Source organism: Pipra filicauda, unplaced genomic scaffold (genome assembly GCF_003945595.2).
Source record: "Pipra filicauda isolate LSUMZ 115617 unplaced genomic scaffold, ASM394559v2 scaffold5_size6683894_pilon, whole genome shotgun sequence".
In the NCBI taxonomy this organism is placed as follows: Eukaryota; Metazoa; Chordata; class Aves; order Passeriformes; family Pipridae; genus Pipra; species Pipra filicauda.
The window spans coordinates 2,057,782-2,079,874 of record NW_024104754.1 but is presented as its reverse complement, the minus strand read 5'-3'; the positions used below and the strand labels follow the sequence as shown (position 1 = coordinate 2,079,874).

At 38.2% G+C, this 22,093-nt stretch overlaps 2 protein-coding genes across 9 annotated transcripts in view; one reads left to right on the top strand and one right to left on the bottom strand.

The window, feature by feature from the left end:
- The window catches only part of LOC113994500 (neurabin-1-like), a 48,036-nt gene extending 39,715 nt beyond the window's left edge, over window positions 1-8,321 (top strand). For 5 of the 8 annotated variants that reach the window (XM_039387987.1, XM_027733606.2, XM_039387990.1 and 2 more), the window contains 2 exons: window positions 2,484-2,672; window positions 4,043-4,389. In XM_039387987.1, the coding sequence (XP_039243921.1) occupies window positions 2,484-2,672; window positions 4,043-4,210 (357 nt within the window). In that variant the 3' untranslated portion in view covers window positions 4,211-4,389. Of the gene's footprint in view, window positions 1-2,483; window positions 2,673-4,042; window positions 5,580-5,673 lie in introns of those variants that run through there. The other 3 variants (XR_005566030.1, XR_005566029.1, XM_027733607.2) reach the window with 3 other exon arrangements.
- On the bottom strand, window positions 6,120-19,222 carry PDK1 (pyruvate dehydrogenase kinase 1). The gene is made up of 11 exons (XM_027733617.2): window positions 18,984-19,222; window positions 15,721-15,862; window positions 14,161-14,232; window positions 13,453-13,637; window positions 13,070-13,159; window positions 12,696-12,773; window positions 11,991-12,067; window positions 11,200-11,298; window positions 10,154-10,264; window positions 8,910-9,023; window positions 6,120-8,781 (listed from the first exon to the last, which is right to left on the bottom strand). The coding sequence occupies exons 1-11, from the start codon at window positions 19,099-19,101 to the stop codon at window positions 8,641-8,643; spliced, it is 1,227 nt and encodes a 408-aa protein (XP_027589418.1). The 5' UTR covers window positions 19,102-19,222; the 3' UTR covers window positions 6,120-8,640.
- Between the last annotated feature and the right edge of the window lie 2,871 nt (window positions 19,223-22,093).

The window sequence follows — 22,093 nt, the reverse complement described above, 5'->3', positions numbered from 1 at the left end:
TTTAACACAGATTCAGGTATTGCTACAACAACTTCTGGTTTTAGGGGTCTATCTTTACCAATATGAAGTAGAAGGAATTTGTTAGCAACTGCTGATGCTGAAACCCTATATTGCAATTAGTAGCTCAGCCTGGAGGACTCCAGTCTGTTACCTGCTCTAATCCACACAGCTTGGAGGAACTGATGCAGAGACCCCCCAGGATTCTGTCAGGGGACTGTGTTCCTTCAGTGAAATGAATGAATCTGTGCCTCTTTTTTTTGACAGGAGTACACCTTCCTCAAGTACTTACACTCTAAAATTACAGAAGCAAAGTTTTTGCATGGCTTGCACAGATTCAATAAAACTAGAGAGTGAGTTCCAACTGGAATATAACATTTTACACATTTCTCCATGGAAAGGGGATATTTAGATACATGCACATTCCCCTCCAAGGAATAGAAGTAGATATATATTAGAAAAAATATGTATGGCAATATATATGTTTTAGTAGTTCTTGCAGCTGATAGACCACACGTGACTCTGAGATACAGGTCAAACTTCAAATGTAAAGTATTTCCCCCTTTTAATGTATTATTCATGAACATGTGTGAGTGTAAGACAAAGTTACCAATATATATTTTGCATTACATTATCAGGTTAAGGAGCACTATTATCTGAAATTATTTAAAATCAATTGGCATTTTGAAATTCCCTTGGTAATTTATCAAATTAATCTTCTCTGTATGAAGTATCTCAAGCTTGATAGCTTGGATAGGAAACTACAGTGCCCCAGTTGTCTTGATACAGATGCTGTACTGAGCACTTCAAGCAAAACCTCTTCTAGAGCCATTTGCTGTTATTTTATGTAAATTGTTATTTTTCTTTTGCACATCAGGAAGGTAGATGTGTTCACACTTGTTATGTCTACATAAGGATTTTGATTTGGATAAGGAGTTCATTTTTTAAAAATAAATCTCCTGATTGTTCCCACTTGCCTTACTTTGATTTACCTTGGAAATTAAATCAGATGTGCTCCAGCAGTGGTCCTGCTACATTCCAGCTGCTAATGACCATTAAGTTGGTGTGACCAGACTATAGCTGTTTGGAAGTGAAAATGCTTTGAAATGCTTGTAGTACAGATTTTAGAACCTCAGCACAAAATGTTCTGCTCTACAGATTCGTTCCTATTTATCTGCACTGTCTCCTCATGTAACCACTGTCCTCTGTTTCACAGACCAGGGGAAGCAGAACCATTTCTGATTACATGTGATCCTTCAATACATAAGAAATTTTAAAATTTTGTTTCACCTCAGACTCCCGGTGCCTGCCATGCTGAGCACTCAGATCCAGTGTACTGTATGATCAGGTCACATCACAGGCCTGCATCTCACCATCTTTGACTTGCAGTCACCTGAATTATTTTGTTACATTCAATCAAATCCCCCAAATATTCCATCAAATAAGCTGGATTTTGTGAGATCCTTGTGGCTGGGAGCTGTAGTTGTTCACCTGAGACTTACAGGGTCACGTCTCAAATCCATGACTAGAAGTTGCTTATTTCCAGGTTTTCTGTTTACAAATGATGTGTAAGGCTCCCTGGGAAAGGGGGGAGTACTTTCTGCTGTTTTGCAAATATCTTTGATCAATCATGGAAGCTGCCTAGTGGAGCATATGCAAGTCTAATGCAGCCTATACTCAATCACGAGCTAGTGAGGGATCATTTTGGATAGTTAATAAAACTTTAGGTAACTGATGTTACTGATTCAAGTACCGCACTCAAATTTCTTCTGTAAAGACATTGAGCTCTGTTTTAAGTAGATTTTCTTTTGTGATGTAGTAGTGCTTCAGGACAAATAGCAGTACCTTTTCCCCTCAGAAGCAAACTGAAGCAGTATGCTTCAAAAGCTCCGTGAGCTGGCACAGTGTATTTTCAGTGGAAGGCTACAAGCGCTTGTGTTTCTGAAATGGTCATTTTCCACTAGACCCTTTAAAATGTTGATGTGATAGCATTAGTTGAAAGAATGAACAGTCCTCTCTTTTAGAAATGTAGTAAAACTATGCCTGGAACAGTCACCAGATTTACTGACTACTGGACTTCCGTCACTTAACAATAACGAATAATAGAGTTGAAGTGCTACTTGATGATTCTTCATGCTGTGCAAGGTACCATCTAACATTAGGATTGAGCTCCTTTAACCAACTAAGTGAGCAGTGTGTTCACTGTTAGGATACATCCAACTTAAGCTAATGTTTTGCTATATAATTTCTTAAAGAAAAACATTTATGTTGTCTATTTCTGACTGACTTTGTGTTGAATGCTGTAGTCTTTTTGTTTATAATAAACTCCTAGGCAAACTGACTGTAAACTGATCTCAAGAACTTAAGTCCTTCTGGAATAGAGTATGTTTAAAAATGCATTTTGTTAATCAAACTCAACTAGCAACTGGAATTCAACATATAGTCAAGTAAAACATTGCTCATAGTGACTTTTCTCAATTGGTTAGGCATTAGATGACGAATTTGCAACAACAGGAAAGCAAAATCAATGGCACAGTAGACCTATTTCTGAATGGACCACCCAGCAAGTATGCCACTGGTTAATGGGAATGAACATGGAGCAGTATATTACAGAGTTCACAGCTATGAATGTAGATGGACAGCAATTAATGCAGCTCGACAGCGAGAAGTTAAAGGTAAGTGAATATACCAGGATATATTTGTAACCACATAAGTTCCACTGCTTATTCAGACATAGTTTTAAACACAAAGTATTTTCTTGTTTTCATGGCTTTTTAAGGGAGTTAGACTTACTTGCTCTTGTTATTTATTTGGAGTTACTTGCTTTTGAAATACTTGGACTATACAAGACTATACAGTTAGATGGTAATTAGTAATTGTAGAATTAAAGACAAGCTGTTTATAATCAGAAAAATAACAAATATTGTTTCCTCGTTTGCATCTTGAGGAAGTGAAATTAGGCATAACTGTCCAAAGGGTCTTGATTCATCTGTCATCCATCTCAACATAAGGTCATATCAAAATACGATCCGGCCAATTCAAATGCATAGAATTGCAGGATCCTGTTTTAGAAATCTGTTTCTTCCACATATCCTCTTCAAAAGGGAAGGCTAAAATCCTATCCAGTGATCTTTTAAATTTTTCAGGTTTTTACTCCTGCTGAAAATATATATTCTAAATCTTTTGAGCCTTTTCTTGCTATTTCACATCTGAAAGCTGCATGGTAATATGTACTTCTTATAGTGCTAGTAAACTCTTTGGTTTTTCTGTCTTGTTAGATTATCAGACTGCATTTTGGACAAGCAGGATGTGTGACTAAGAGAGGTTCATTGGTCTATTCTGGCTTAAGGGACATTATTATTAATAACCAAAAGTAGAATTTGAGGGGTTTAGGGGGAAAAATGCATCTAACTTAGTCTCCAAAACATACCTGCACTTTAAATAGATGTGCAACACTGAATGTCCCATATTTTGTAAAATTTCCTGGACTCAGAAGAAATACCAGTGACTGGCCTGTTAAATGACTGTCTTTATTTGGGGAACTTTTGGTGTTGAAGCCTAAAGGTCAGTGTGCACCGAATGCCATTCGGGTTGACGGAGTGTGAGAGCATTCAGGAACGTGGAATCAGCTGCTGCCACCTCCTGATCGAACATTGAAGTGTACTGGCTGCTTACTGAATCACTTCCTAATAACACACTTTAAAATCCTTAATATTGAAATTAAAGAGTAGTTACTGAATATAAATTCCTCTTGTATTTTGAGACTTCTACTTGCTATGGTATTTTCTGGAAATTCTCAGGGATCTACATGTTTGTAAAATGCAAAACTGTTATTTCACAACTGAAGAGTCGGCCCTAGTCTCTTTACTTACCTTGTTACTCAGATGATTATTTACAATGCTTTTGAAGCCTGAGTCATTATTTTCAAATAAACAGACTGTCTTGCAGCAATTACACTTTCTTAAATTGTTCATGCACAAGCACTGTGGACAGTACCACTGGAAAAAATTACTGATGAGGTTTTGTTTTGTTTCCCCCTCCAAAGGCTTTGGGAGTTTCCAGTCAAAATGACAGATCAACAATAAAGAAAAAAATTAAGGATATTAGAAAAACACAGGAAAAACTGGAAAAGCAGAAGGAAAAGGTTCAAAAGAAGGAGAAAGAAGTTCGCAAGACTGGCAGAGTGGTGGCCACTCTTGAATCAAGCTGCTAAAATGACCATTTTATTTTAGTGCAGACTTGCCTAATCTTGACGTAGTTCAGCGGATTTGTATATAATTGTACAATTGAGGGAGGAGGGAAAGTGCAACAGTTTAATATGGTAGGTGGTTTTTTACTTTTTAATTGTGGTCCCTCCCCATTACAGCCCAATAAAATGAAATAATGTCTTCAGTATTTTTATTCCTAGTTGACTCTGCCTGTACTAATAGACAATAATTTAACTTTCTGCCTTAAGTAACATTTCTGCTTCTAAGACCTCTTATGCCCTTTTCATTGAAATTGATGTTTGTGGAAAGTAGAATACTGTATTAAAATCATTCCAATAGTAGTCAACTAGCATTTGATAGAGTTGAATCTGATAGAGGGACAATAGAAAAATCCTGCCAACAAATTCAGTCTGTGACAGTCTGTTATCTGTTGCCACTAAAGATGTATAGTAAAAATTAAGTTTAAGAAAATGGTAATGTCATATTAATTTAAAAAGAAAGCATGTATTTCAAATTTATGGATTATTTTGTTTAAATTCTTGTATTTCTGGGACTTCATTCAAAGTTCACTTTAGTAGTACATTGGTTTTGAATTCTGTGTTGCAATTTACTGAGAAAATAACAAGAAATACTAAGTAGTTTTCACAAACTACATATCCTAAGCATAATATTAAATTTTCTGTACGCTACCCGTATGGTGTTGGGACAAGGTTTAAACCTATAAATAAGATCATTTTTAACCTATTTTTCCTAAATAATACATAGTTTTATAGATTTATGCTATGAATAAGATCAATTTGCAATACATGTATTTCTCTTTTCTACCTGCTACAAGATTTTTGCGGACCAAATTTATATATTTGCTAATTTTAAACAATACTGTTTTTCAAACTTAAAATACTGAGGGAAGAATTGTAGGAAAAATTATCACTGACACACTGGGTTTTTGCCTTGTATTTAAATGTTCAATTGTAGACTACAGATTTTTTCTCTTTAAAGGAGGATTTGATTCTCAAAATAGCTTAAACATGAATTGGTGTTTTGTATATTTACATACTATTTTCTAGAGATACTACAAAGAGCGCTTCCTAAAATTAGATTATTCCAGAAACATAGACTAGTTTAAATATCAGTTCCACCCTAGAAGGGACTAGAACAAAACTTACATAGTTTGTTTCTGTGGACCAAGTTCTCCTTTAAATCTGTGGACTGTTTTTCATTTTAATTAAATGAATGAACTTCATTATTGGTGTTTCACATTCTTTTTTTTTTTTTTTGTATAAATGTCTAAGAATTTCAGCAAAATGACTGTATGGAAATGCTTCTGCACACTCTAGGCATTTCCAAAATAAAGTTTGAAAATCTCAGTAATAATTACTTTTTCAAAGAGGTTATATTTCAGTTTGATGCATTAAGAAACTACTCTTTGGTCAATTAACTTATTTACTTTGTTTTACTTTGTTTTCAGTAGCTTTGAGTTGTATGGCAGACTTACAGACCTTGAGCCAGAGAGGAATGCTGCCCTACTGGTAAAAGAGAAAGGAATTAGAAGTACAGAATCATCAAAAGCTCAGGATCACACATGTAAAACCACCCTTCAATTAAATCAGTCAAGAAGGTCGAGTGCTTTCAGATAGAACACAGAATATTGATGCAACCATGTATTACCTTTTTTCCTTTGAGCCTACTGTTGCACCCTGTGAAGAGTGGTCCCATGAAGGAGACTAGTGGAAATAATGGTTTCAGAGCTGTTGTAGTTAAACAGGGGCCATGGCAGGGATGATAAACTCACCTGGCACCTGAGCATAAGAACATTGGTCATCACAGACCACCGCATTTAACATCTGTCAGATGTGGAACAAGAAGGCTGCATGGAACGAGCTTAGTACCAAGCTACATAATCACCCAACAGAGTTTAATTTTTACAACAGTTTTAATGAATAAATGTAGTGATTCTTTCAAAAAAATTAACACAAACCAAGATTAATTATACAGTGCAAGACTGAGTCCATTTGCATACAAAACTATTAATCTCAGCATTTTGATAGCTGAGCTAGTATACTAATTTTCTACAGTGATTCAGTTCAACTTAACCAATGTGCTAGCAATTACTTCAGTATAGTAATGGAAATACTAAACATGAAAGTTGTCTTCTGAACTTCTGCTTAAACCAAAAGTTGTCAAAGACCATGCTTGTAAGTAGGGTTAAACATTGTAAACCAAAGTACTACACATTTGTGTTTTCACCACAGTCATTTGGGGTGTCAGGTGAAGAGATAAATACAAATATAATTACACAGCAAGTTTCTAATAATCAGAATACAGTTGGTAGTTAGTTGAGAGCTAACTCAGAGGCTTTATTTCAATAATATCTGAAATATTTAATAGACTTTATAGAAAACAAACTGTTAGCTTTTCTTCAGAAACATCTCTTGCAGTTCTCAGCTATTACTAAAATCAGTTCAACTGAATTAATTAAAAGATGTAAAACTTAGCATAAAAGCAAGAATACTCAGCTTCAAATCTGAGTTTTTAAAAGTCCTTGCTGTAACTTTCAGCTTTAGTTTAGCAAAAGCAGTAGCTGCAAGTGTCCCCTCCAGGCCCCATTTTACCATGTGTGGCATTTCTCACGTACATCCTCTTGCAGGGCCAAAGAAGAGAACAGCTCTAGATTCTCCTCACTTGTAGCCAAGCAGATTAAAAGGTGTGCCAGTCACCATCTAACATCCTTGTAAGAAAGAAAAGCAGGGGCCTCAAGATGCCCACAAGCTTGAGTGGAGCAGGTAACGCTACTGTTGTGGTGTCAATTAAGCTAGAATAGTCCTCCCTCAGACTGTGTATATAGAGCAGTCTGTAATTCACTCCAGATAAAGTGCTCTACATTAGCTTGACCAGGGTATAAAACCATTTATTTCACTGTTTTGCAGAACTCAGCTAGGGAGATAGCAGGTGGAAATCTCCAATCTGGCTCAGCTACAGCTAGAACAATTTCTGATGTACCAGCTATGCACTTTGTTTGCGGTATCTCACCTTCTGAGATAGTAAACTTGCAAAATTTAGGCTTATTCTTTCTGAGAGGGATTATGCATGTCTACTGCAGAACAAAAATCACAGAATTACATGCAGCTAATTAACTGAGAAAAGGATTAGTTCTCAGTGGCGTTAACTGCATCACTCTTAAAACATTCAGGAATTACAGGGATCGAGGTGCAACATTCATGTGTATGATTTGAACAAAGTTGGCACAGTAGGCATTAAAAAAAGTTGAATCCTTTCTTAAAAGGAGGAGGTTGTACCTGAAATGTAATATTCAGTCCCCTCTCTATCTTCCCCAGTATGTTTTGACGGTTTGACTGATACACATTCTGCTCACCATGTTTAAGTTACAGTGTGACTTCCAGTTACTACAAAAATGAGACCAGAAGCACATCACAAATACAAAGGTATTTTCAAAACCTGTTAATTCCACTTTTTTTTAAATACTCCTGAGAAGATAGCTTATACTGTCAAAGTAACAGAGATGCCCTATGAAGGGCAAATTTTAAAAAATCTGTTTATTAAAATAGTTTCCTTTTACAGCTGTAACCTGACAATTTCAAGTCTGAGAACTTACGAGGACTAGAACGTTGATGCTGCGTTTTGGTAGGACCTACAGAAACACAGGCAAATGCAAGACAACGTACTGTACACAAGCCAGCATTAGTTGTTAATTCACAATAATCAGGGAAAGATAAGCTTTTCACATGTATTATATATTCACATTACAAAAAAAGAAATTCGACCGATGCTCCATACCTGAGATACATTATACCAGTAGTTGCAGCTAAAATTTATTTATTTTTTATCCCTACAGAGGTAAGCGTGATTTCTCTGGGTGAAAAAACCCTTGATGTAGGCAAGGTGTGCTGGCAACATATCTTACTTTGCTAAATTAGGCTTCAGCATGCTGAAGATAAAAGAACAGCAAATGCCATACGGGTGCAAAGGTATAGCAATAAGCTCCTCGATATTTCTTACACGAGTTTCTCATTAATCTGTAATACTGTATAATGGAAAAATGCTCCAGTGAGCTTTTTCAATAGTTTTTCCATTAAAACAGTTTTGTAATTATATGAATTAATACCAGATGTGCTAGAGATTGCACTGATCCCTATAAAACCCAAAATATTGCTCCCTTGACTTAGCTCTTAAAGTAACCAAAATCAGAAAATGAAACAAATTGTGACGTTCTTAAAATTTAAAAGTATGTACAAGTTTGGGAGTTTTGGTGGCTGTTGGTTTTTTAATTTCAGAAAAGACTATTACACTACACCTTCTGTTACTCCACTTAAAATTACTTTCACATATCAAACTTGGTCACCATCTTGGTATAAATCAGGTCTTTTAAATTGCCTTTACAGACAAACCTACTTCTTATGAGCTGCCAAGGAAAAAGCTACATGCTGCGAAAAGTGGTCATGTCCTTTGGCTCACTGCTTGGCACACACCAATCATCTGCTTCATGGTTTGCTTTATAATGCTTCCAGGCTGCTTTGTTATACACAGGGAGTCTTTCAATTGATTCTGTTGATAAGGCCTGTAAGGAGAGAAGACTGTAACTGATGATTCTTTTTAACTGAAGTTATAGTAACAGAACAAGGAGTTCCATTAGCAGTTTAGATTACAGTTGCTGATAAATGTAAATGGTAAAGTGTTACATCATACCTTGATGTAAATAACTGCATCTGTCCCATAGCCCTCTAAGGAATAGAGTTTCAGGTCTCCTTGGAAGTACTGTGCATACAGACGTGATATGGGTAAGCCATAACCAAATCCAGCCTGATCCAGGAAAAAAGGTATATTTCCATTAATTGCATCAATCAATGCTGTTTTCTGCTTTAACTTAACAGGTAAACAAACTAAGCATGATGTTTGACAGTAAGAGGAGTTTATATGTTAATTATTATGGCCCCTCAGAACTATTATACATCCCAAAACCAGAAGAATGCATGGATGATTGTGATTATGAGAAAACTGTTTTATTCCTTTGTCAGGCAGGGCTGGTAGTTAACATTTCCTGTATTGTGGGAGCTTTTTGAAGAAGAGATACCATTAGAGAAAACTGTACTGTGTCTGACTTATGTCTCATGGAGCTACTAATCTTAAGAACACCAAGGACTTAAGTCAGATACATTTCATCAGCAGTATATATAAAAAAGGTTCAAGACAAAATGTCTCTGAATTTGTAGCTTATACTAAAATTCTATCAAGCCCTGACTGCAGTAGCACGATATAGCCCTGAAGTGTTGGGCATAATTTGTTTTCACTTACTAAATTTTAGAGGTGATCTCTCAATGAGCATACACAACACTTCTCTGTAAAGATCTAGTGTTTAATGAGTTGCAGACTCATCTATGTGCAGAACACTGATCACTGATGCAATGTGGGAGAATAAATACAGGAAAGCTGTTCAGAGATTCTGACTGGGAGCTTAGGCTTTATTTCTTGTGCATCTATTACACTCACATGAGACCAAAGTAAATTCTTCATATGGCCTGTCACATCTGTGCTCCTTCATCCTTGCTGGGAGATGGTACAATTGACCTCACAGTGCAAATAAACTATGGCCTTGACCCAAAGTCATTGCTATAATTATTTTTCAGTTCATTCAGTGGCTACAAAAAGAATTCAGTGTTCTGTCCTCATTACAGTACGTGCAGCATAGCTAAGTGTTCTGCTTGAGGTAGCTGATCTTTAGATGTAGTAGAGGAAAACAGAATCTTGAATAATTTTTAGTATTTTATGCAATTTTCCAGTTATTTTCAGAAAAATACTCGAATTAAGCTCTAACATTCAAACAGCAATACTCATTGTATCTATAAAATCAGTACTTCATAGCTTTGGCTAAGTGGTTTCTTTTGTGACCATTAAACATAGCCAAGATGCCAAGATATGAAAGATTTGCATACCAAAGGTGTAGCTCGTGAAGTCTCAACACGAGGACGTGGTGCTGTTGAATACATGTAGTTGAACAGTCTGTCAATTTTCCTCATAGGAACACCACCACCACGATCACTCATCTGGAACAAGAAGGAGCATGTAGTGTTATGTCCCTGAATACAATTTTATAAAAGACAGCTTTTCTCAAACAATAAAAAACCTGAGAAAGTTCAGGTAAAACATAATATGAAGTTGTCCCTGTTAAGTTACAGGTCTTCTTTAATTCTCATCTCCAACAATGACCAGAGGGAGATCAATCCCTCCCTTTCATCCCTTATCCAAACCACTAAACAAAATACTACTGTAAGCATCATTCATATTCTCTTGAAAGCAACAATATTCTACTTAAATTGTGCATGGCTTTTATCTTTTGTCTGAGGTCAGCATCTATATTATTTACAAAATACCAGGTTCTCTGTATTTTTAATCTTTATTCCTCAGGAATACTGCCAGTTGAATATAGTTTACTAAAACCTGTTACTGAAGGAGTAAATCAAAGGAGTTGTTTTACTACAGTTTAGTTAAAGACCTATGAAAAACCCAATGCTTGCAGTTGGTATTTGAAATCCAACATGAATATTGTACAGAAAAAGAAGACACTTCAAACTGTACTTAAGGAGGTTTGTGTGGAATATACAATTTTTTTTGTTTGTTTTTCAGTTGTTTCACACCTGTATAGCTCTGTCATTGTCACTTAAAAAATGCTTAGTTAAAATTGTATAAAGATGCTCCTTCATTTTTAGTCATGGTTGCTTACAAGCTAGGCAAAACATGGCATGACAAAAGCACAGGATGCTGTTGCAGAGCCTTCAGTGTGACTGTGCAACGTGGTCATGAACTTCCTACTAATGCACCATGTGAAATGCCATAATGGTCTTTTTACTTACATACATAATCACGTTCCATCTATTGACAGAACCACATCACCCACTACAGTTAGTAATATGCTGCCTGTGGCAGGGAAAAAAACCCTGATCAAAATAATCTTCAAAGTAATAAAAAAAAAAGTGGGTACCTTCACAGTTAAATCCTCATTTCCCAACGTGACGTGTACGTGAATTGCAGGATAAATGCATCGATCAGCATTATGTTCCATGGTGGCTCTCATTGCATTCTGCAATTTTCAAGTACAACTTAAATCCTAATTGACTTTGCATATTACCTTAAAACATCATTTTAGGAGTTATTTTTATCACCTATTTTCAGAAGCAGAAAAAAATGTATATTGGTTTAGAATAATTTTTTTTATATTTTTGGTTTATTCAGTATCAGTACTTATATAGTTTGTTAAAATACACAGACTTCAAATATTCACTTTTTTTAAAGGAAACATCTGAATAATTAAACTTACAGAGTTTTTGTTGTAGAATTCTTTATAATGCACAGTACATGCAATATGACACAAAGATCAAGAAAAGTCTAGGACTGAACTGCTTGAGGAAAGCTTTGGAGGACCTATTACACATTTTATCAGATTCGAAGATATCCCCAAAATTGTGTATCTTATTCTCACTTGCTTTATTAAGTAATATCTTCATCTATTTTAAGATTTTAAGAACTGTCTGTTCAGAAGGTGTCAGATGTATTCAGTGGCTAGGCAAAGGAGATACATCTTCCAAAGCTGTTTATTTTCTATTCAATTACTGTTTGTCTAAACAGTACAATTTAGTAATGTTCCTGCAAGTAGCACAAGGTTTGCACTTGCAAAAACACACTGCTATCTAGAATTGATTCAAAAGGTAAAACCAATACAATCTCAGTAAACAAAGATGTACAAAAGACTTGCGTAATGATAAGTGCACAGACCTTGAAAAGTTCAAAAACCATGTGATAGAGGTGTGATGGCACATACACCACTTGCATGGGCTGTCCTGGTGATTTAGCTGGAGAAAAGAGAGTCTAAATAATTAAAGAGCAAATGAGGTATCTTTTATTCGTTCTCTCAGTAGTTCAAAATGTGAATCTGTATTGTTGAATTTTCAAAAAGGAAAATTTTAACAGAAATCTTTTGAAAAGTTGATGTTAATCAAAAGTCACACTCAAGATTTTCAAATGCTGTTTGCTGCTTTAGAAATTAATCTTAAAACCACTTTGGCATCACTGATCAGGGCACATCATAGTTGCTTTCTATAACCCTTGAGGAGGTTATAATGAAGATGGAATGGAATGCTTGGTATAAATCTTTTAAGTGTCACAAGAAATGCAGAGAGGGTGAGATGCAGTAGTGTAGGTGAAGACACAAGAAATCTTAGAGAGGGAAGGAGGCTGCTAAAATTTGTTACATCAACAGCTGTAGTGTCAAAAACTTTTCTACTGATTTCAGTTTTCCAATTAAAGGGAGGAATGGGGAAAGCCTTCTGCCAGATTTTTAAAAACCCAAACTATTTACAACAGTAGATCCAAGAGAACACATTAACTATACGAAAGGCAGAAAGAGGACATTCCACCACCAGCTACTACAGAAGAAGCCATCATGATGTTCAGGAGAGTGCCTCATCCACATTCACTTACCGTTCAGCTCTTCAAGGATAAGTTCTGGAGAGCTCATGTAATATAAATCACAAAGTCTCTTGGCACTTTCATAGCCATCTATAATAAAAACAGAGGAAGTTACAATTCCCCCTCCCACTTTTTTTTTTCCTTTACAGTTTGCCAAAAAGAAAAACAAAAATTGCAAGTACTGTGCACTGTCAGAGAGATTTTGTATTTTCTGACAGAAGCTGGGTTTTATAGGAAAAAGATACAAATTGCATTACACTTTAAATAAAACTTCTACTCCAGGAGAAAAGAACTAAGCGGTATATGAGTATCAGGATGTGTATTTGCTCTTAGTACAGATATTCATGTAAGTTTTCAGGATTCTAGTTCTTATCTGCTGAATTTACCTCTAATAACTTCAACAACATTGCAGTTAGGATCGATGCTTCCAATGTGTTTTGGATGAGCTGGATTAATTTTCCCACCAAACAGTAAAGCTGCCAAAAAAGAAAATATTATTTAATACCCAGTATAATTTTATAATTTTAGTTTACATCTTCAGCTATGCTTAATAAAAATTATATAGGCAATCTATATTTCCAGTCTTCACCATACTTGAAAGATTACTATTAATAAATATTTTAGGAGTTGAATTGAGTTTATAAATAGCAAGGCAAATAGTGTACTCATAAGTAGCATTTAAGTACCTACGAAGCACTTAAAAATTAAAGGAAGATACACTTGACATAGTACAGGTACCATTTCCCCTCCTTTCAGCACTGGCACTTACAGTGCTGGTTAAGGAGCATTCTGATTGAAATGCGACTCATGTAGAAACGGTCTAAAAAATACTGCACGTTCTGCGAGGTCACTGGATCAATGCCAAAGCTCTCCTTGTATTCTATTACTCCTTGAGCCATCGTAGGAATTACATCATTGTGCCGATTCCGGATTTTTATCACGGTATCTGTAAAACTAAAATTAATACACTGTTAGTGTTTCACTTTCAAGGGAATTTAATACTCTGGCAAACAGAGTACCTGCCTACAAAAATGAAGACTGTTACATACAGAAATATTACAGGTCTGCCTATTGCAGTAAGAAGACAGGTCAGACTTTACAGCGTATTTTAGGGGACTAGCATTGAAACAATTCAACTATTTTGACTATTTATAAAATTACTATTTATTTATTTATTTATTATCTTGATTACTGCCACAAGAAAGAGAAAACCGCGCCACTGTTTTCATGCAGAACATCCCATGTCTCTCAAATGGCACTTATGGTCAGCCAACACTAACCAAAGCCTCTCTACAGAACAACATGATGTTAAAGTGTTTTGTTTCCTGTTTTCCTGTACCCTCCTTTTAGGAACAGGGGGTGACATTACTGCAATTCTTATGTAAAGATTTGAGATATTTTTCTTAACCTATTGTTTTCTTGCCAGTTCTTCCATATAATATTAACAAAATATTAACATGTGACAGCAAATCCTTACCTGTGAATAGCCCCTGAATCTTCTGAGCTTTTGTCCTTAAAGTCAAGGATCTCCTGAAGACTTTGGACGTACCTTTCAATGAAAGAAAAAGGACAAAGACCAATTCTAATATGCCTCCCCAGATCTCTTTGGTTAGCAGTTTGTGGTCTTCTAAGGTTGCTTGTTTCCATGTCATAGTACCTGTCCCCCATGAATTTTGTTAGATTCTTTTGAATCTATTCATGACATTTCTTCCAAAATTTCCAGAGCGATGAACTCCACAATTTAATTAGAATGCATAAAGGATCATCTCTGTATTTTAAACCCAGTGGGTGATCACTTATTTGCAGCCCCAGCAAGTTCCTGTTATTAGAAAAATCTTTCCAGCTTATTCATGAATTAAGTATTTCTGCCATCTATTCCTTAGATGCATATTTTTCAAGCTGAAGAATTCTCTTTGGTTTCTCCTCACGTAAAAATTGTTCCAACCCTCTGATTATCCCTCTTGGTCTTTTCTGTTTAGGACAGAGTGACTAAAACAGCATACAATTCAGAGGAATAAAGGGCTAACACAGTTCGTACAATTGTATTCCTCCCCATTTGTTACTTAGTTCCTAACACAATTTTCCTTCTTGTCCATCAACTGACATATTTGGAAAAATATTCCCAGAAGCATCAAAATTTCTTTTTCCATTGTAAGTAAGCAATTATACAGGGAGAGGAGAGTCCTCCTTGTGTTCTACCTTGCATTTGTCCAAGTAGAATTCATTTCCCATTTGATCAATGTCATTCACTATCATGAAAATGTAAGCATTTGTGTTTCATTAAGAGCCTTCCTCTTCATTGATAGCTCTTTTTATATTCAGTCATCTAATCAATCCTACTTATTCACTGGCAGGTTTTCTGTTCTCTTAACTTTAAAAGCCTTTCCAGATATCTTTGTGCCTTTAGCTGTTGCCAAGCAATCTCTTAACAAGTTTATATTTATGTGTAAATTCCTTATCTGAAAGTAAATGTTACTTTTCAAAGAATATCTTTTTTACTTTAATAGTTTTATATTCTTTCTATTGTTTTATGTTTTGGCTTTGGGAGCTTCCTATTGCTTTCTTCATATTTTCTACATCTCTACTATCAATATGCAATAACCTGTCTTGTAAATGGTTTCTAGTATGTTTTTGCAAGCATGTTTTGCAGGCCTTAGCCTGCTTCTGTTGGTTTCTTCAACTAGCCTCTTCATTTTTATGTAAGTCCCCTATTAAACATTGTTCTGGTGGACCTTTGGTTATTTTTTTTTTTAAATTAAAATGTTTTGAATTCTCATACATGAGTGTCTGCAATACTCAATGATTTTTTAATTCCCTCATGGGTTTTAATTCCCTCATGGGTTCTCTAATTGCTGCTAAAGAGTTTTTTCCAAGTCTGTAAATTTAGTTTCTGATCTATATCACATTGGATATTCAGTATCTCACTTTACATAAGGGATGTTCATGTAACAAGCCCATGAAATGTTCTTTCAGTAGAAAAGAATGAGTTCCTCCGACCTGTGTATCTGCAGAAGGTATGAAGTGTCACTGTTCTTACCAGCTCTGAACCAGCTGAACTGAAGGTGTTCTCAGGAGGTTGTCTGGAAGCAGACTTATTTCCTTCATTATGTTTGCCAATCTCACAGGCAGCTCTTGTCGCAGAAACATAAATGAAGTCTTTTCACAAGCATTTTCAGATCCTAAGACCAAAATAAATATATGACATCAGAATAAAGTCAACACTTATGGCAGAAAACTACACAAAGTCTTACTTTCTTGCATAAGAGGCCTGTGGCTTGGTTTCAAACTTGACTTGGCCAGGCTGGTAAGGCAATGTTTCTTTCATGGCAGCAGCCCATTTGTATTTCAAAATGTACCTCATATTGTGACCTACCAGCCCTGTTCACGTAAGGAGAATCTTCAATATACAGAGCAATAGCTGCAGACCCAAACTATTCAACTTTAAATGCAGCATCTATCCATGTATATTGTTCATTTTATTTGCAGCAAGCATTGACTCTGACCACCACTGATCAAACAGTATGTCACTCTGAGCGTGTCGGAGAGGCAAATGAAACCAGCACAGGAAACTATTTATGGGAAGGGTGTTTGAGAAAGTATCTTGGTCCCATACACCCTGCTTTTGATCACTGATCTTACTGAATTACCATAAGACATATTGGAACACTTTCAGAAAATAAATTCTGTAATACTGATCTCATTTTCAACTAAATCTGTTGTAGTTTTAAGTTCATTGTCTTACAGGAACAGAAGACAGATGAATGAATTCACATGAATACCGAGAAAGAAATGAAAGTAGGACAGCTACTGTGCTTATCTGTTGGCATGGTAGTTTTTCCATACATTTACTTTTAAATGTTTTTACCTTTTTAAAAGGTAGAAGCTTTTGATAAGAGACCTGCCCTTTGTTAAAGACAGATGTCATCTGTGTGGGTGGCAATTAAACGTGGTTATTAAAAGCAAGACCTGAGTTTACTCCCACAAAGCTTGTTTTCCTAAGCGAGACAGGAGAGTGCAGCATGGGGAAGAGGCTAGGAAATACTGTATATCACTCTCAGCCAGACTTCTGTCTGGACTTCACGAGTGTCATGTAAACAGCACCTGAACTTACTAAACTGCTCATCTTCTGCACTGAAGTACATACCTCACCCTGGTGTTTTACAACAGATGTCTCCTAAAAATTAACTCTGGTGTACTGCTCAGTTCACTCTTTCCATCTGGAAAGGGGGAGTTGGGAAAGAAAATTAAAGGAAGGGACGTGGAGAAAAAAAAAAAAAAGGGAAGCTGGGAGTGTCTTAAACAGGAAAAATCTTCAGCAAATTGAAATGGAGTACCTTACTTTAAGGCATCCAGACTCAGATACATCATAAACTACACTGATGAAAGAATGTCAGTTAACTTAATGAAAAAGAAATTCCTCCCCAGTGGCACTTACCAGTATTATTTGTTGTCTACATATGACCTCTGCCCAGAAACCTTTCATTCTCCCTAGTCAGATTGCGTTTCAGGCATGACTGTTACTGGCCTTTCCCTTTTCTTGGGTAAAATTCCACAAACAAGTCAGACTGAAGGTATTAGAACATAAATATAATCTTTAAATGCCTCATATACTCAGCAAATTACACTCCACAAAATAGTTTTTGTATCTGGAGGTTGCCTTTTTGCAATCCTGGGTCAAATATGGAAGGCAGTTTAGGGCAGGACTTTGCTGAATGGACAAATGAGTCTTTCCCTGTGCAGCTACAGTCTGTCTAGGCAAAGAATGGATAAGACTCCTACAGAAAATACTGTGGGCTTGTAAGTCAAGATATGACTGATGTATATGAGCCAGACCTAAATTTGCTTATGGAATATTTCATTTTTTTAAGTTAGCATTATCAGATTTATTTCCTCTTTGAATGCTCTCCCTAGAGCAAAAGGAGACAAAAAAAATCCCTAATGAAAACATCAGATTATAATGGCTACAGAATGTCTTAAAGACTGTCTCAGTCTTGCACTCTACTCTTTTTTTTGCCTTTGTTATTAATTTTTCACTATCTGTGATTAAATCCTTAAGCAAAGGAGAGGAAAAAAAATAAAACATTTTCAAAATTATTTTTACCTTATGTTCAGGTAATTAACAGTAAAAAAGTAGTCTATCTTTTGACACAAGGGAATAGTGTGCCTTGAAAATAAACACTGATTTTAAGGTAAGCATTACTTTATCAGTATTTAGTGGTAAAATAATACAGGTCAGAGCAAACTCTGAATTACAAGATTCTTTGCTTAAAAGTATGGTAGCAACAGAACATCGGGTGGGGTTCCTGTATGAATCCAGAGTTTAAATGTTGGATACATTTCATTGCCACAAATGAAATGTTGAATAGACGGATAAAGTTACAGCAGACAGTTAAGAGAAAGTTTTCTTTGTAAGTCTTCCTATTTACACAAAGTCTGGGGTTTTATGACTAGTTCTCAGTTATGTTTTACTTACAAAAATGTAAAAAGCAATGCAACTATTAGCTAGTTAAATGCTTATATGCAACACTTATGTACGCATTTATGTGCACCAGAGTGCCTTGGATACAGAAAGGCACTTACAGTGAGACTTACACAACCTTTCCCTGTGTGGTCTTTGCTTTGAAGCAGAACAGAACAATTGCTGTGATCCCTTTTGTTTCCAAGCACACAGTCAAACCTGGAAGCATTACGAGTGGTTTTAGTGAAGAATGTAAGACCGAGTTACTGATCTGCTCATTTTCAGTGCTAGATTCCAAATCCTCCAGGATGGCTCTTGGTCTCCGCATCCTGCTCCTTCTAAACCAGCAAATTTTGGGTAAGGTGTTTCTGTAGGGCACAGACACGCGACTCAGAAGTGATGACTGTTCCAGCCCCTCGGTGCCATCTGAGGTTAGGTGTTTCCTGTGTTTGGAATATACCTTAAAAGGTCACACGCTGCCAGCTTGCAGAAGGCTTAACCAGTCTCACCTGAGTCACTGCTCTGACACTACCAGCTGTCCCCACCCTCTGCCCTGCAGGTTCTGCAGGAAAACGCCCAGCTACTCTGGTGGTGCCAAAAACTGGAGTTTTCAGCTGAATTTCCACCTTGTCACACTTCCAGTCTACGGGAAGGCGCCAACTGGGCTCCCTTGTCCCAGAAGGAAGCAGGGCCTTTCTGTGCCAGAGAGCGCAGCACTAACATGGGATAAGCAACAGCGGGCAGCGCTGACGGTGGAGGGTCGCGGCCGGAGCCGCCCCGCTCCTCACAGGCACCTGCGGGAGCAGGGGCAGCGCGGGGAGTGCGGCCCGGCAGGGACTCACCGAAGTCCAGAAACTGCTTCATGGAGAGCGGCGAGGGGGAGAAGCGGGAATAGAAATCCACCTGCTGCGGGATGGTGCCCGGGGCGGCCCCGCGCAGCAGAGCGCGCAGCAGCCTCATGGCGCAGCTCCGTCCGCTCAGCTCAGCTCAGCTCAGACCGGCCCAGCACAGCCGCCATTTCCCGCCACGCCGCTCCCCCGGCCCCAGTCCCTGCCCAGGCCGCCTCCGCCGCGCCGCCAGGAGGAGGTGCCCGAGGGGGAGGTGGGCGGAGGGGAGGGCGGCTCTGAGGGAGCGGGGCGGGGGCGCCCGGAGCAGCCCGGCAGCCCCTGAGGTACCTTGACGGCCCGCCGGGAGAAGGCAGCGCTCGCTTCCCGGAGGGGCCCCCCACGGTACAGGGGCGCTGCGGGGCGGGTGCCGCCGCCTGCCCGGCGAAGGGCTGCGGGGCGCTCGCTGGCGGTGGGCGCGGGGGCCCAGGCACAGGGATCCCTGCGGGCTCGGCCGTGCGCTGCTCAGCGCGGGACGGGGCGGGGACGGGGCCCCCGGGGGGCGGTGGGAGGGCAGAGCCTCACCTGAGAGAGTCGGTCTTCTTGATAGCGCACCCTTTGCCCAGCTGCGGGATGGGCTGGGATTTGTTTCAGTTATCAGGGAAAAAAAGAATTAAAAAAAAATACAGAGAAAAAATAGGGCTTCTGCCTTTACAGGTAGACTCCCGATCTGTCAACAATGAGCACCTTATGCATCTGTATTGGTTAAAAATCACTTTGACCATAGATCACATTAAATCACTTTAGTGGCTGTTAGGATGCTAATGCAACATGTGAGGTACCAAACAGTGTATTTAATAGTTTATTGTCCTGCTCTGGTAGAAATATCTAGAATATGAACAAAAAAAAGCAGTTGTGATTATAAGCATTTCTGATAAACTTAGATGTTAAGGAAGTTTTGACACTAGAGTCTCATCTCCAACAGATAAGTTTATTGGCACAGATCAATTTTGATATCTGGTAGCTTGGTACCTCAGAAGAGAGACCCCAACAAAGAAATTCCTGGGAGTGATGCACTGCTCAGCTCTGTACTGTTGAACTCCTCCACTTCAAGAAACGAAGCGATATCTTGCAAACATTTCTGTTAATCAACTTACCGTGTTATTTCCAAAGTATTTGACTCTTCTGTCCCTTCTTCCCCTATCCCCTGATGACACTGGGATTGAGAGGTGAAATACTGTTTATTAGTGCCAAGGGGGTATATGTTGGTGTGCAGTACTTAGGTAAGCAGAAGCAAGGACACCTCCTCTTGCAAAAACCCGTTCTGTCTGCCTGTTTTCTATGATGAGGGAGGAATGGCCCTGAAAAGGTGCAGCTTGCAGACAAACATTTTGGAGAGCAAGAAAAGGAGGAAAGAGGTCTATCTTGCAGTATGGAAAATGCAAACTGCAGGTTCCCAGTCCATATACAGTGACCGTGTCACACCTTGGCTGTGTCTTGGGCTAAGGAGTTTCTGTGTTTTCTCACAAGGATCATGGTTAGGACTCAGCAAGGCTTATGAGGCTGTAAAAGGTGTATAGTATCTATGATTCCATAGCCTGGGAAGACAAACAAACATTTAATGGCATCTGAGGACCGGGATAAAAAACTGAAGCAACTGCTTACACACTCCCTATGGGGAGATACACTGCTTCCATTCTTCCTGTGACACACAGGCTGTTGTCTGGCAGGCCAGCTGAAGCACATCCAGCATGTCCACAGGCCTCTGCTGGCTCAGCATGCCAGCTACAGTTGCCTCGTTGTTTCATTACAGCTTGTTCTCTTGGGTTTTGCAAACCAACTGTTGCCACCTTTGCCTACTCTGTGCTGGGAGAAGTTATTTCAGCTGTTTGTAAATGAGCAGCTTTCTGGTTCTGTGTGGTCTGCTGCTATTAGTTTAGACACACTCCAGTCATGATGATTAGCATTGGAACGTGGGTGCTTTGAATGGGGACTGGTAGTTCAGTGCCACTTTCAAAAGTTTCCTTTCACTTTATGGGCTGATTCCTGATATTTGTGTCCACCCGAGTGCCCTGTTCTCTCTTTTTCCACATATAACTTCTGCACAGGTCGTTATTGAAACTGTACTGTGGTGGTCCCTTGCATTGAAAGCTTCTCTCATAAGATGCATCTCCTGTGCTGTGACAGTTAAAGGTACGTGAAGGTATTGCAGTTTACCAACATCCCACTTATGTACCTTAGGGGTATATAGTGTATCTATTTTTTATGTAGATACATACACACTGCACACACTATATATAGCAAATATAGTACATTAGATTCTATAAGGGTACATATATACATACTATACACATACACTGTTATTTATAGTGCTGTATCACTGTATATATAGTATATACTATATATAGTACTATGCATGTATGGTATATATCAGCATATATAAAGCACAATATACTATATTAGTACTAAACCTTATGATCTGTTCTCCCAGTCCGTATTTTGTCTTGTTGTAGAAAAATGTTTGTTGTGCTATGTGAATGAGAATACTTGTTTAATAAATGCAGGTTGAGTTCACATCTTGGACATGCTCTGAAGGGTCTAGTGGCATATTCTGGTTCTAGTCCTGGAAGTTCCCTGGCCACAACAAACACTGGCCTAGCACATATCCAGCTAACCCTTCTCTTCAGGCTTTGTTGCATCAAAAGGCCTCTCAGCAAAGGTGAACAAAGGATCCTGTGAGGGCTGACATCTTAAAAACGGAGATAAACTACGTTTTCTCTGTTGGGTTTGGTGGGTTTTCCCCCTGCGTATTTTTGGCTTTTCTGTGGGCTTTTTTGGTGGACTTGAAGCTGTACCCTGCAATTGTGTTACTGACTGTCAGTATCAATCTTTCACTGCTAAATAGAGATAGGTATATGAAGTCCTTGACCAATTTTGGGGGATGTATCCCTCTCCCCTACTTACTCAAACACTAATCTGGCTGTATTTAGGAAAATTTTTAGGAGGCTGGTTGCATTGAAGGTCCCCTGGGCAGTGTGAGTGCAAGCATGGAGTGAGGAGAGGGCAGCTTGCCTTGCTGGGAGCTGACACTTGGAGCTCTGCCAGGCTCCAGGCTCTGCCTGACCCTG